The 15,591-nt window shown below is 40.2% G+C and overlaps 1 protein-coding gene across 3 annotated transcripts in view; it reads right to left on the bottom strand.

Annotated features, from left to right (window-relative positions):
* Positions 1 to 15,591, bottom strand: part of LOC5567775 — a 709,794-nt gene that overhangs the window by 229,215 nt on the left and 464,988 nt on the right. For all 3 annotated transcript variants that reach the window (XM_021856664.1, XM_021856662.1, XM_021856655.1), the window contains one exon: positions 5,825 to 5,995. In XM_021856664.1, coding sequence (XP_021712356.1) covers positions 5,825 to 5,995 — 171 coding nt within the window. The remainder of the gene's footprint in view (positions 1 to 5,824; positions 5,996 to 15,591) is intronic.

Below are 15,591 nucleotides of genomic sequence, written 5' to 3' on the forward strand. Positions count from 1 at the left end.
TCGTTGATTTATCATATAATGGGGGAACACCTCCTAAATTCTCGAGTACGGAAATTGGGAAATACATTAAAATTGCAATAGCTTTTAAATACTGTTTCCTAAACTGTTTCTTGACCAGTTGTAATAAGCATCTATTGATCTGAAATTTTTCTACATGGCAGTTTCATTAAAGAAACCCATTGCAAATATCATATTATATAAAGCAAAGCATTCATATTAACGCTTGCATTGGGTTTCGAAGTCCGATTTCCATAACTTATATGCATTGATCAGAAATATTTAAAATTTGCTCGAAGGCAAACATTCGTGTTTTTACATTTATTGCAAACTTTTCATATAATGTTTTATAGTCAACTTCATATACCTTATGTTCCAGATTGATCGATCAGAAAAAGGCGAAGAATACGAAAGGGAGGAACATCGTCTGCTATTCAAATTGTGTAAAATATACTGCTTTCGACTGAATAGGTTCATTTCATTAAAACATTCGGTACAGTCAAGATACAATCCCGTTAGGCACCACTACAAGAAGCCTCATGAATTGGCTGATCCGAAAAGCTGCCAATCTTCGGGTATGTGGAATCGCTCAAGATTGAGCTACGTTTCCAGATTTCGACTTAATCCATGTGGTTGTCATATAGCCTATTTTTCAGATCAGAAAGCGAAGAAATAGGCTAAATAAGTAATAAGCTATATGAAATATTGATGTCTTGGCAGGGGATGTACAAGATGAGCATTATGCTGTTATTGCATCCCGACGGCACCCCAGCAGCGTCCTTGGAAACCTTCCTCAAATTATCGTATTGTCGATTATTCGTTATAAATCAGATATTGTATGATGCTACGAGATGACTTAAGAGATTGTAGCAAGTATGTAATTTACACATTAGGAAATATTACACAAATAACTCTTTATAACACAATTGTTGACCCTGAAAAGGGCCGATTGAATTGTTGAATTCGAGTAACATAGACACATTTTCACGGCGCACTGGTTGAAATCCTCCTCGCCCGATGAGGTTTGCAATGGCGGCTTTGTCACGGCGATCTTTGACACTTGGCGGGGTTTTGCTTAGGAACTGCCTCCTTTTTTTCCTCCTTCTTCTCGGATGCCAGCCACTGTCACAGTTTAGGACTGCGATGGCGGCCACAATCATCTTATTCTCCTGTGGTCTGCTTCCTCTTCTTTTGCGTGACGGCGGCATAGGTGATGACTTTGGCTTTGGACTGCATCTTCTCTCGGTCGGTCGACGTCAATTTAGTTTGAGCGAAGCACAACAAATGGAGGGGGGATCACTATCGCTATCGATGTCTGTGCCTGAGAAGCCCTGTCAGAGCAAGCCGACCTGTTGCCTGCTGAGATGCGATCCAAGTGGAGAGTGAAAAGTAAATAACGTCAACTTTTCTCTAGAACCCTTATTTAAAGATTTGCTTGAAATCAACGTTCTCTTTTAAAACAGTTATTAAACTATTTGGACAGGTATGTGGGATTCAGTAAGTAAACGACATGATAAGGATACGGCCTTCAACGTAGCTGTTCCTCACACAATTCAAAAGATTAGTGAGGAATATGATACAATGCTTGGCGTAGCAGATCAGGTTGGAGACATTTGTGCGGCATCTATAATGGTTATGGACATTGAAGTACTGATATTTTCTCCAGGTACTACCGTGCAAGATACGAAAATGTTCATGACCCGTAATTTATTCAATTATGTATAACAAGATACTCCTATTGTAGTCACCGGTGACTTTAATATTTAATTACTTACTTTAATATTTAATATTTAATATAACAACACAAAACTAGTACACTTACAAATTCATACACATGACCAATTATTAATAATCTTTCGTTACAGTCATACTCAAACTTCACTGTTATTCAAACATCATAGTCAAATCAATTACTTTTTAAAGTATTTTACTTTGAAATCCGAAACTATTAAAAAGCTTCCGAACCAAATGACAGATCTCCCTTAAAACAATAACGTAATTGAATACTCACAATCATAGCACCTATCGTCTATCATCAAACATCCTTTCACCTGCAAAAAGATACCGCACTGTTGTAAGAATCTGACCCAGAATTGATCGAAGTTGTGTCCATAGTAGACCTACTTCAACCCCGCGGTAATATAACAGACATTACCCACCCCAATTTTTTGATTTAAAGTCAATAGTGTTGCAGTCTAAAGATTGAAATATTTATCGTTTACGATACCTTAGATATGTTTTCAAGTTTTTCACAACTTTGTGAAACATCATATGAGTGTCAAATTTGTACAACAAACCGCCATAAAAAAGCGACTGTAAAAAGAAGTGTTGAATTGTATTTTGAACATGTATATTCTTGCTTCGCTCATTTTAAACAAAAAATGTGCTTCATTTATTTGGCTAATTTCCGATAAGCAAAAGAATATAAGCACGTATTTTTTTGTCATTGGACGAAATCTTCATCGAATGAAACTGATTCTTTTCAATGCGCTGAGAAATTAAATAAAATCCAGAGAGGAAGTATTTTATTCTATTTATTCTCAAGGGCTGAAACTTTATTCGGTTCGCCATGAGGAATCATATCATTTTTTCGCATTCAAAATTGTCCATCACGACCTCAACAAATTTCTACAATATTGTACCGCCGCAAAAAAATAAAAAAAACATCAAGAACATCGTCGAGAGGAGAGACAGCAAATCTCATTTCATAACCTTTCCGTTCTGTTTAGTGCTCCGAGGCGTACCTAGCCAAAGAAAAGCCACTCTTCGACATCGTTTCTTTCGCTCCGGAAACGTAGAAGCGAGCTGTCCCATTCTTTGGCCATATTCTGCCAAAACGGAGGCCACAAATCGACGACAACTTAACATTCGTCCCCAAGCACCACCGAGTTTCCTCGGCGGTGGTATGAAATATTTTCCAGCGCTTCTGTTCCTACCAAACCGCTGCTGACAGCTCCAAGGAAACTAAGGACTAGAGGAAGCATATCACTTCCTTGCTGCTATCCGCGCCTGCCAATCCGAACCGGAGCTAACGTGAAGCGGAAAATTTATTTATGAGTTTTCCTCATACTTCCTTGCCCATGAAGGACGATGACGTCGACGGCTATAAAGCAAGGGCGGATTTTGTGACATTTTTGAACAAAGTACAACAATCATACAGTTCTCTTCCGCTCGCCCACCGCCAATTTGTTGTCCTCAATAGAAGCAGCTCAAAAACAATTGGAGTTGAAAAGAAGACCAATGCAAGTCTTTCCGCAGCTATCGTGTGCGTTGGGTGACGTTCGTGGGAAGGACTTTATGAACGTTGTGGAGTGGGAGTGATGTATTTTTCGAGATGCGAATTGAACGGAGCTGAGGCGTGATTGCAATATGGTATGGAAAAATTATGAACTTTCCTAGAGCTGGAAGTGAACAATAGATCATTTAAATTTGTATTCCCTCGAAAGTTAGAATGATTTGAGGAGCTCTGGTGTAATCTGAATGTGAGGGATATTACTTCGGAGAAACTAATGCACAGAAAGCTTACATGTGCAGGTTCAATACCATACAGGGTATATGAACATGGGGAACGCATAACATCCGAACAGTTAAAATCTGCGATGGTCAAGCAAAATCTTCGCTTACAGTCAACCATTGATAGGAACTACGTTGTCAGAATGACGACTTGCAAATACATTTTCGGAAAATGGCAGACCAATTGTTTCGTGAAACAAAGTGGAAATTCTTGTAAATGTCGCCAAGAAAGCCATCAATATGATGGCAAAGTTCCAAAGAGTATGGTATCTATTTTACACTTTTTTTACATATCGACTAAGTTTAGCTTAGCTTAAACTGAATACACATATCAATGGTTGCTATTCCGTTGTTGAACGATGTCAGTGAAGATGCACAAAAAAACAACTGGAAGCTCGCATGGGCTAGGTTATAGTCTTCTTCAGTGTGCATAATTCAATGCCTCTATTTATACAGGGTCAATAACGGCGCCGGCCACGTTCTTGCAGTCAGGTGGGATTAGGGTAAGGAATGTTAGTGTGTTAGTGTGTAGCGGCTGAAAATCCCTCTGATAAAGCTATTAATAATACAGTAAGATTCCGTTTTTGGCAACATTTTTGAATACCATTAAAATTTGTATAAATATTTTCATGTTTGCTGCGCTAGTTATTAGAATAACAGGTTAACTCCACACCAATTACATTCCAGAGCTCCATTTTCGTCGATATTCCCCCAAATCTCACCAACTACTAAGGGCTCCTGTAGTCGTTTATTTACTTCGAGATGGTGATTGGTCATGCATTCGCATTCGTTTCATGAGGCCAATAATCTCCACTAGTATCTCAATTAGAGACCAATCTCTTTTCTTAGGCATTCATACTGAGTAACCAGCCCACTTGAGTCTGCCAGTACACTAAAAAACACTTTTTTCATATTTGGAACAGCTTATTTGAACACAAGCACTGATGTAAGAGGAGGAGTGACTCACACAGAGTTACTATCATAAATTTCGTCTCAACTTGTTGGCTCACTGTCAGGGTTGTTATTAGACGCCGGATTCGACAGACTATCAGACGAGAAATAAAAAGTTTTTGTCACTAGCTCAGCTCAGCGCAACCAACGACGCCCAACTACCAGCAACCAAGCACCTCGTCGCAACGAAAAATCTTTGCCGTTTCACTCTGTCTGTGTTTTCGTTGAACATGTTCAGCTTTTTATTTTGCAATGCCTAACACAGTATGCGGGACCTTGTCAGTCATGTTAGTAAAGTGAGGAAAGTGCGTAAATAGAGCATCTACCACAAAGCCCATTTAGACAAGATTCGCACGTACAATGCAAACAGTTTTGTTTTCAAAATCAACAATAGACGCATTGACTGCCCATAAAAGCATAACTGTTCCAAAAGGAAAAAGTAAGCGTTGAAAAAATAGCGCTCAAACTGTGAAACTCGTCTTCTTAGACACATTTTTAAAATTTTCTAGATCTTTTCAGCAGACACAATTCACGTTTTGCAATTGCAACTTGTGTTATAGTTCATACATAGATTGTTATGCTTCTATTTTTTCATTATAGGACTGTACCAAATTTAAATATTTCCATAACATTTTCAAGCGAAGTTTGTGAATGTTCATATGCATTGTTATGTATACATTAGAACATGAATATTGCGATGCAAAAAGGTGTTGGCTCGAAAATTCAATTGGGATAGTTATAATGCTGGTGGTTTTGACTTATAGGGTGCACCTGAAAGTATGGGTTTGAAACGATGTTGATAACACAAATTTTCGATCTATACTCGTTCTATATGTGATCTATGTTTAAAGTAAATATGAGGACTTTTAAAAATTAAAAATTGACAGCAGCTGAAATCGTTTTTTTTATTCTATTCAATTTTCACATACTTACGGTTACAGATTACTACAAAATAAATATTAGTCTGGCAATTGTTTCGACACTGACAAATATATTCAACGTACCTTCTGACCCAATTTGAATTTTGTATAAAACAATCGCTCAAAAGTATCGCGATTTGTGCAAAATTGGTAAGAGATGTTTGCAACAAATCAAACGCCATTTACAAAATTATAGCAAATTTTGCTCAAAGTTAAAAATTCAATCTTGATGCATACAACAATCAGGTGTGTGAAATCAGATTTGTATTTGCAATAGTCTTGAAATGGCAGTACGGTGAAGTCGTGTTCATACTTTCCGAGATACCCTATAAAAGCCCTAAATAAAAAAATAAGGCCAAAGTCATGACACTCTTATTACACGTTTGAAGTTTTTTGATCACTATGTACATATCCAACCCGTACATGATTCTTAGTTTACTTACCTTTCTTGGACACGAAACCGCACGGATGATCGAACAGGAAGTCCCGAAAGTAGTTACAGTCCGGATCGATTCCGGGCTCCTTGCACAGGCATGTCGGTCGAAAAAACGGAAACGCCTGCAGAGTCCGCAGGGCTGCCTGACATTTGGTCACAGTCACCGTACTGCAGGCCACTGAAAGCGAGAACAAAGAGAAAAAGTAAGAGGTTGTTTCCAAGATACGACCGCCAAAGTGACGTTGGATAACGTTAGCTTCTTCTATTTGCTGGCTTGAGACAGTAACAAACTTATGAAACATTTCTTATGCTAAAAATCCAATTAATTTTCACACTATTTGTTGCATGTCAATTCTGATTTATTATAGACATTGTGTGTTATTATTTTGTGTTAATACAAAATAATCACTTTACATGTATTCAGAAGCTTAGGCGATTATATTGAAGAATTGTTTTTCAAATGTATTAATTCAAAATAACTCTTTTTCATTGATTTTTTTCATTGATTTTGTGGCCCTGAAAAAAGCCGTTTGGTTTGTTTGTTGGTTGGTTAACACTTCAACACCGATAAAACCGGTCGATGGAAGAAGAAGCCTTAGCGGTAAATCTTGCTCTCCAAACAAATATTCCGGGTGAACGTTAGGTCCACGCATGATCCACTAAGATTGGTTGCTTTAGTGGGATCCGAAGCCAGTTTGAGGTTGAAGTACTTCTCCATGAAGTCCGCGAACTCCATGTTCTTCTCTTTGCTCATATCGATGCTGAAGTTAAAGACACGGACACCGTCTTCAGCCATTTAGCTGCACAGACTGTAAACTTAACACTAGACAACGGACAAGCATGCTTCAATGGTACAGCCGAGAAACATTCCTGACGAAAAGTTTCAATGGCTGCAGCGGGAATCGAACCCACACCTCATGACACGATGCGCTCATTGCCTTGACGACACTAACCGCACGGCCACGAAGCCCACCTTGCCTGTCACGATGATTGGCATGGTCTCGTTTTGATACTTGAATAAGTTCCGCGCCATGAAGAACTTCTTCTGCTTCTTCGTTGTATCCGGGGAAATGTAGAGACAAACCAGTAGTGCCCGACAATTAATTGTAGTGATCTCGGCAGCGCACCGAATTCAACGAAGGAGGGATGCTTTATACCCTTAGAATAGCAGATGATGCTCCTCCTTTCATATTCTTCGTTTTCTTATCTGGGAATAGGCTACATGAAACTGATGTCTGGGTAAGGGATGTACAGATTAGCATTATGCTGTTATTGCAACCCGACGGCACTGCAGCAGCATCCTCGGAAACAGCTTCAAATTGCCGTATTGTCAATTATTCGTAATAAATCAATTATTGTATGATGCTATGAGATGAATTAAGAGATTATAGCAAGTATGTAGTAAACACATTAGGGAATATTATACAAATAACTCTTTAAAACACATTTGTTGGCTCTCAAAAGGGCCGATTGAGCTGTTGAATTTGCGTAACACGGACACATTTTGACGGCGCACTGGTTTCAATCTGCCTCGCCGGATGAGATTTGCGGTGCGGATGACGATGTGCGCTTCAACAAGCGGCTTTGGTCGATTGTCTTCAGCCATCTCGTACAAATTAGGGAATATTACACGGACGGTGATGGCTGTGCCGCTCGATCTAATGAACCAAAATGACCGCGCTAGCCTCCCGCATGGCAATGACAGCGGAGCACTGGCTGGTAGCGACGGATTTCTGGCCGAAAACGATTATGCTGGCTGGTGCACTCAAATGAGCGGCTTCAGTTGCGGCTCCGAAATGCGTGGTTCTTCGGTTCTAATGCGTGTTCTATTCGCGTCCTATTGAAAACTGAACTGAGGACGCGAATGACTCTCGAAATTTGCTCGCCGACCGTGTTCACAGTCTGACGGCAAAAAGAAGAATGAGGGAAGAAGCAGGGTGCGGTGCGCTTTTATAGTGGGAAGCGGAACAGAAAAATGTGCTTGAACGTGATTGGTTAGATAAGAAAGGGGTCAACGTTTTACGATGTTTCAATAGTTTGTTGCTAATAATCAATAGTGTCCTCCATTTGAATCGACGCGTAGATAAATTTCCAATCAATTCATGGATAAATATTGAAAATCTATCGATAAATGACTGAGTTATTAGCGGTCAAAACCTGACCATTTTTCGTTACATGCTCAATTTTTCGTTTTTCTGAATTGTACCCCCATATGTTGCCGTAAGACGTTATCCAACGTCAAAAAAACGAAAAGTTCAAATGTTGATTAGCGTTTACGTTCCCCGAAAAGTGTCGTTCGTATTTCTTGCCCGCATTTTCCATCTACCGCATCCACGTGTCACGCGCTTTTGCGTTTTTTTACGAGTCAATGAAATTTTATGGCATTCAAAAGCTCTATCACGGGATACTCAATTCCACATCAAACGGTGCTGGCAGGCAAGCGGAGCTATCGGCAGCCGTGGCGTAGTTTGACTTTCAGTTCAATTGACAGAACGGACGGTTGGTTGGACCGTCCGTCGCGGATCAAGCGAATTAATTTTCAATTAAAAAACGACGTCCACGACGTTGACTGTGCCAACAGTAATGACGACAACGGCGATGGCGAAAAAGTGGCGTGGAAATTGAGATTTTCCCAATTATACACATCAATGGACGCCGATATGGATTAATCGTCCGAAGCGCGCGCCATTCCAGAGCACGTCAGGCGAAAATGATGACTTCACAGGCATGATTTGAGAAGTTTATTAAATTAGACTGCTCTCTCATTCCAATGGAAGGACTCGCAGATTGAAACAGATACGGAGTGTGACGGATAAGTTCGGGAGTTTGTGAAACAGACACTTTAACAAATCTCGCAGCATCTAGTCGTTTCCATCACCTAAAGTCTTCTAGGTCTGTTGCTTTAGTGTCCGGAACAAAATGAAGATTTATTTGCGCCAACACCGGTATTCAAGCCTTCCATCAGCAAGGAGGAAGAAAAAGAGCGGCCACTTTGGTTTCGGTTACATCATCCATCTTGCGTTCCGGGTGGTTCGTAGTGCTGGAAATGTTTCATTTCTTCCACTGAAATCTGTCATAAAAGATGTAGTTTTGCTTGGTTTTTGACGCTCATTTAGGGTTACCAGCCAGAGAGATAAAAAATTATTTCATTTAGGTGCAAGTCGACAAGTGTTCTGGTTTAATAATCTTCAAATCTCCTTCAATTGATTTTAACAGAAATTTCTACCAGATTTCATACAGAAATTCATCTTGTGATTCCAAGTGCGCCCTTAGTATATCTATAATCAAATTTCTCTCATAAAAAAACGAATATATTTCATGCGCAGCTACACAGCAAGAACAAGCAGAGGTTCAAATCCCACCGGTCGAGGATCTTTTCGGGTTGGATACGTTCTCGACTTCCCTGAGCATACAGTTACTTCTTACCTGCCATGAATGTAAATGAAAACATGGTCAATTGGCAAAGTAGGATCTCGGTTAATCACTGTGGAAGTGCTCATAAGAACAGTTAGCTGAACAGTAAGCTGTCCCAGTGCGGACGTAACGACAGAATAAAAAAGATGGTAAATGTTCCTGGATTTAGTCCTAGTATAAATTTGAATATAATTTCACTTTGTCAAGCCTTGTTCATCTGTATTTGATATTGAATTACACAACTATTGCGAAATTAAAATGGTTCTATCGAAATTCAAAAGAAACAAATCGAAAATATTTACATCCGATAGATTTTTGGGGGCCTTCCTTAGCCGAGTGGTAAGAGTCCGCGGCTACAAAGCAAAGTCATGCTGAAGGTGTCTGCGTTCGTTCCCCGGTCGGTCCAGGATCTTTTCGTATTGGAAATTTCCTTGACTTCCCTGGGCATAGAGTATCATCGTACCTGTCACACGATATACGAATGCGAAAATGTCAACTTTGGCAAAGAAAGCTCTCAGTAAATAACTGTGGAAGTGCTCATAAGAACACTAAGCTGAGAAGCAGGCTCTGTCCCAGTGAGGACGTTAACGCCAAGAAGAAGAAGAAGAAGAAGATATGGATGACGTCCCGTGCGGCCTTAGCGAAGATACTCAGAAGATACTATCAAAAGACACTCAACTAGGAAACTCAAATTCGACTCACGACGGAATGTTTTGCCCTTCGAATCGTTATTCACGGCGGTGCACGGTGTACTAACCGTGTCCACCAATAGGTCAAACAGCTCTTTACTCGCGAATATCCACTACACGGAAACTATCGATTATATGGATGGTGCTCAAGATCACCAGCAAGCACTCATTTAGTCGGTAATTCGTAACGAGTCAGACATACTGTAGCAATGAGAATGTATACCAAGGTGTGGAAGAAGAAGCAACGGCTATGTATAAGTGAAGAGAAAAAAAACGTAAACAAAAATAACTACGTCACTAATTAACACGGCTTCTTATGTGAGCTCACTCGCTTGTACTTGTAAAACATTTTGTACCGTACACGGATGTCACGCACACTAAAAGTCTTTTCCACACCTCGGTATATATTCTCATTGATACTGTAGGCTACAGCAAAACGATCCTGCCTTGCTCGTTTTTTGGACATCTTCAAGAGCTCTACGCAGACAGTTGGTGGGTGATAACCGGTAAACAAATCGGCTTTCGGGTGAGCAACTCGTTCTTGTGATTCAACACTTCCAGTACAGCACATTGCAGGACTCGAGGAGGAAAATATAACTCGCAATAACTCATGCATACCATATTTTGGTTTCATACGCATACCTTAATAAGGTATAGTTCAGTTGCCAATACCTCATTTGGTATTATAATGGTATTAGAAAAATATGTTTAAAACAAGAAAAAATACTTCATTTCTGTATTCGATAGCTATTGAGGTCTGCTGGAGGTATTGAACTACTATTGAAAAAATTGCGAACGCTAAGAGGTAACCATACCATCTACCAGAGCTGCGGCAACACACACGAACTGGGAACAGCTTTTATAATGATGGGAGATGTGCAGAGGCGCGTGATCTGGTGGTGGCCGATAAATGAGAGAATGTGCAAGTTGAGGCTCAAAGGCAGGTTCTTCAACATGAGCATAATAAACGTGCACAGCCTTCATTCCGGAAGCACTGATGATGATTAAGATGCTTTTTACGCGCAGCTCGAACGCGAGTACGACAGCTGCCAAGCCATGACGTCAAAATCATCATAGGAGATCTAAACGCTCAGGCTGGCCAGGAGGAGGAGCTCAGACCGACTATTGGAAAGTTCAGCGCCCACCGGCTGACGAACGAAAACGGCTTACGACTTATCTATTTCGCCGCCTCCAAGAATATGGCCATTCGTAGCACCTACTTCCAGCACAGCCTTCCATACCCATACACCTGGAGATCACCACAGCAGACAGAATCGCAAATCGACCACGTTCTGATTGATGGACGGCACTTCTCCGACATTATCGACGTCAGGACCTATCGTGGCGCTAACATCGACTCTGACCACTACCTGGTGATGGTTAAACTGCGCCCAAAATTCTTCGTCGTTAACAACGTACGGTACCGACGGCCGCCCCGGTATGACCTAGAGCGGCTCAAGCAACCGGATATCGCAGCGGCATACGCGCATCATTTCGAGACTGCATTACTGGAAAAGGGTGAGCTGGATGAAGCCCCTCTTGCGGACTGCTGGAGAACAGAGAAGGCAGCTATTAACAATGCAATTGAGAGTTAGGCCCGGATTTGGGGGGGGGGGGGTGCCAAGAGGGTAAATGCCCCAGGCCCCTCGATTGAGGGGGCCCCTCGATGAACTCAAATTAAGTACAAAAAACATTTTGAAATACCTTTAACTATTTTCTCTTAGGACATTTGAACCTATAATTCAAAGGTTTAAGTCAAGTTTCCAATATTTAAGTTAATTGTTTTTCTGCACCTTACATCTTAGTCTCACGGTATGGTTTGATTGATGATTAACCTTCGATACATTACAAGAAAACATGAATGTTAAGCAAAAATCTTCGAAACTCTTCTCTAATTAGTTAAAAAACAAGTTGAAATTAATGAAATTACGATAATAAAAAAAACCGCTAAACCTGTAAAGCAATGTTCAATTTAAAGAGTTTGTTGGGTTCCTATCAGATCATTAAAATTTGGAACTCTATCAGAAACTTGAAGTGTAAGGATTTTTTTCTGAGGCGGTAGTCAGTGTTTTTAAATATCTATTCTATTTTAGTTGATGAAGTATTCTTTGAATTCAGTTCAAGCTGAGCTTTGCTTCAGTAATGGCTTAGCTTTGAATATAATCAACAGAATATACAGTGTCCGATCACGGACAGTAGATGACGAGGGCAATCCCTTCGGTTGAAGGATCCCTGCTTCGGCGGCCAATTCCTCTTCGGAATGCCAGGGATGATCGGCCAGTTCCTTCTCCTGAAGGAATGCCTGGGGTGACGGTAGCTCAGACTGTGAATATGATTTCTTAACAACAGTCCTGAAAAGGACTACCAGCTGGGCTGCTTCGGTGAGAGAAACGCTTTGGGTATCGGTTTTCGAACTATGACGGTTTATTCGCGTGCCATACAACGGCTAGAAACTGAATACTGAATGAATTTCTTGCACATGCAATCTCCTTATATAGGTTGCAGGTAGCCAAGAACATTGCATGCGCAGCGGTGGGGTTGCGATGGAAATTTCCACTGTCTTATGTACTACATATTGGATGCTGCAATCGGTAGTCCGGGTGGTGTGATGATGGAGAGCTCAAGCTAGTCGATAGGGTTGCGTGAAGTAGTGTGTGTGGTTCAGGTAGGAAAGGGTGTTTGTTAGTGGTGGTAGCCGAAATACTCGCGGCGACTCGAGGTTAGTTATGTGGTTGTTTTACATGACTGGGAATAGGGGGAAATAGATTACATAGACAGGATCAACAACAGGGTGAAAACGACGACTGAACTGATCAGGGTTGAAATGTTGCACACTGTTCGCGTTGTGCGGCAAGAAAAAAAAGTATATAAAGACCGAAATTCATACGAAATGTCCAAGTTTAAGGAACCGTAAAACAGCTTCTAAGGAACAGATTTACCTGAAATTTGATAAATATAAATAATTTGAAATTTGATGCATGGAAAATTAATCAAATTCTGTTCAAGAGTTTAGAAGACATAAAAATAAATACTATTTTGAAAAAAAGTGCCAAAAATTTAAATTGAAATATTTTTGAAATGTGTATGTTTAGAAGTAGGCATGCTTCTGTAATTTTTTTCACTTGAAATACCGTTTTGATTCATATTACGGACAGCTTCAAATTCCGGACACTCTACTTTGTATGGGAAACATTTCACGCGAAATGTTTCAATTTTTGCTGTTCAAAAGTTCTCAATTTCAAGGCTCGTTTTAGTAAACTTTTTCCATAAATATCTTTGAAAATTTATAATGCCCAACTACCTTAGATGTCTCTTTGGTGGTTTAACGATTTCGATTGATGATTTGACTGTTCCTTTGATGATTATCATGAGCTGTCCGGAATTCGATTCAAAGTGTCCGGAATATGAGGCAAAAGTGAGGAAGCGGCCGGAATAAGAATCATGAAAAGGCCACACATTTTGATTTATTTAAAATTATTGAAGTTGCGGAAGCGTATTCTTCACCCACCGTTCGAAAGTAAAGGGCTTCCGACGCTCGATAGCGCTAAGGAATCATACAGAATGATTTATTTTGTATGCTCTATGCTGGGTTATATTTCCCTGAGTCCTTAAGTGTCCGTAATATGAATCAAAACGGTACAAAACTTTGTAGAAGATTATATTTATCTTAAATTGTTTGTTTTCGAAATATCTTAGTATCAAAATTTGGACATTTTTGTCAAAATGGGCGAACTTTCAAAACTTAAAATTTGAAGTTAAAAGTTCAAATTTCAGGTCAATCTGTTTGCTGAAAGCAGGGATCTCCAAAATTGAATATTTTGTATGAAAATCAGCCTTTGTGTGCTCTATTCTTGCCAGTACTTTTTTACTTTTTTTTTTCAACCGGAGACAAACAAATCAAAAGGAGCTTTTAAGAAAAATGGCTTTGTAAATTTTTGGTAATTTTTCACACCATACAAATTATATGGAATCCAAAATAACGAGCCAGTCACCTACAAATAAAAGGGCCCGTTTATGATATCTGACCCGGGTCCCCCAAAGCCCAAATCCAGCACTGACGGCCTTTGTATACAGGGGCCTAGATAGCCGTAGCGGTAAACGCGCAGCTATTCAGCAAGACCAAGCTGAGGGTCGTGGGTTCGAATCCCACCGGTCGAGGATCTTTTCGGGTTGGAAATTTTCTCGACTTCCCAGGGCATCAAGTATCTTCGTACCTGCCACACGATATACGCATGCAAAAATCATTAGCGTCATTTGAACTCAAACCTAGAGGGGGCTTGACCCATTTGATAAAAATAAATCGCTTAGGCAAAGTACGACCTTGGAATGAGAGATACATTTTTCAAGGGGGGGCTTGAACTTTCCTAGGGAGGGCTTAGACCCCCCTAGCCCCCCCGTATTTACGCCAATGGCAAAAATGGTCATTGGCATAGTAAGCTCTCAGTTAATAACTGTGGAAGTGCTCATTAGAACACTAAGCTGAGAAGCAGGCTCTGTCCCAGTGGGGACGTGACGCCAGAAAGAAGAACGGCCTTTATATACATACCAATTAAGTTTAATTCCAAACCTACACATACAAAATGATTTACACCTCACCCAATATTAGCATATTAGCGTCAATCATGGAAAGCCATATCCAATGGAATATTCAATGATTCATCCTACAAATACGGCTATTATATCCAAAGTACTGAAAAGTTGACTAACATGTCTTCTCTCTCTTAAGGAATATTGCAAGCAAAAGAATTCCATTCACATGATTTAAAACTGAAAACTCTGGCATAAATTATGCCCATGACCACTGATCCATTTATGTGCATCATTCATGACTGAATTTTCAGCGTATAATTGTGTAAACAGAGAATCTTTGTTTGCAAATTCACTTTCAAGATGCAAGATATCATGCAATATTAGCGATTGTTGGATGCTTCAGTTAAATGTTTCAGTTTCACTCAAGATTGCAAGAATTTTTGAATGTGATGAGACAATTGACGTTTTTAATATTTGAATATTCAGTTATAACTCACTTTACAAAAACGGTTAGTAAGGGTAGATAAGGTGCCTAGTGAATTTCTGTTTTTTTTCGAGTGTAACAACTTGGTAACCCTAATCATGCCATGGATAGAATCGATCTTGTTCAACCGCACAAAACCAGCAAGCGACATTTGTTTCTGTTGAAAAGAACAAAACAAGAAATTCCCAACAAAGCAAAAAAGGAACAACGCTGTGTGCCAACGCTGCTGCTCACTGCTCATGGTTCCATTTCGGCACAAAACAAGCGCCCTGGCTGATTCAGAAGTAACCCGAACCGAGAGTGGGTTACAAGAAAGAAACCCAGTTTGATGCAGGGAAAAAAAAAGAATAAATACACTTTCCGTGTGCAGCAAATTTTATGGATCAATAAAGAACCTTGAATAATTTATAAGCTTTGCAAAACGGGACTCGGTGAGCAGTGGGACGGAAAAATCCACGTAACCTGTTCTCGGCGCAACGGAGTTACCGTAAAACGGGGTAACATTGACCGGCGGGGCCTTCCTAAGTCCGGTGATTAGAGTCCGCGACTTCGAAGTAAAGTCATGCTGAAGGTGTCTAGGTTCGATTCCCGGTCGAGTATCATCGTACCTGCCACACGATATACGAATGCGAAAATGGAAACTTTGTCAAAGAAAGT

This window comes from Aedes aegypti, chromosome 1 (genome assembly GCF_002204515.2).
Source record: "Aedes aegypti strain LVP_AGWG chromosome 1, AaegL5.0 Primary Assembly, whole genome shotgun sequence".
NCBI lineage: Eukaryota > Metazoa > Arthropoda > Insecta > Diptera > Culicidae > Aedes > Aedes aegypti.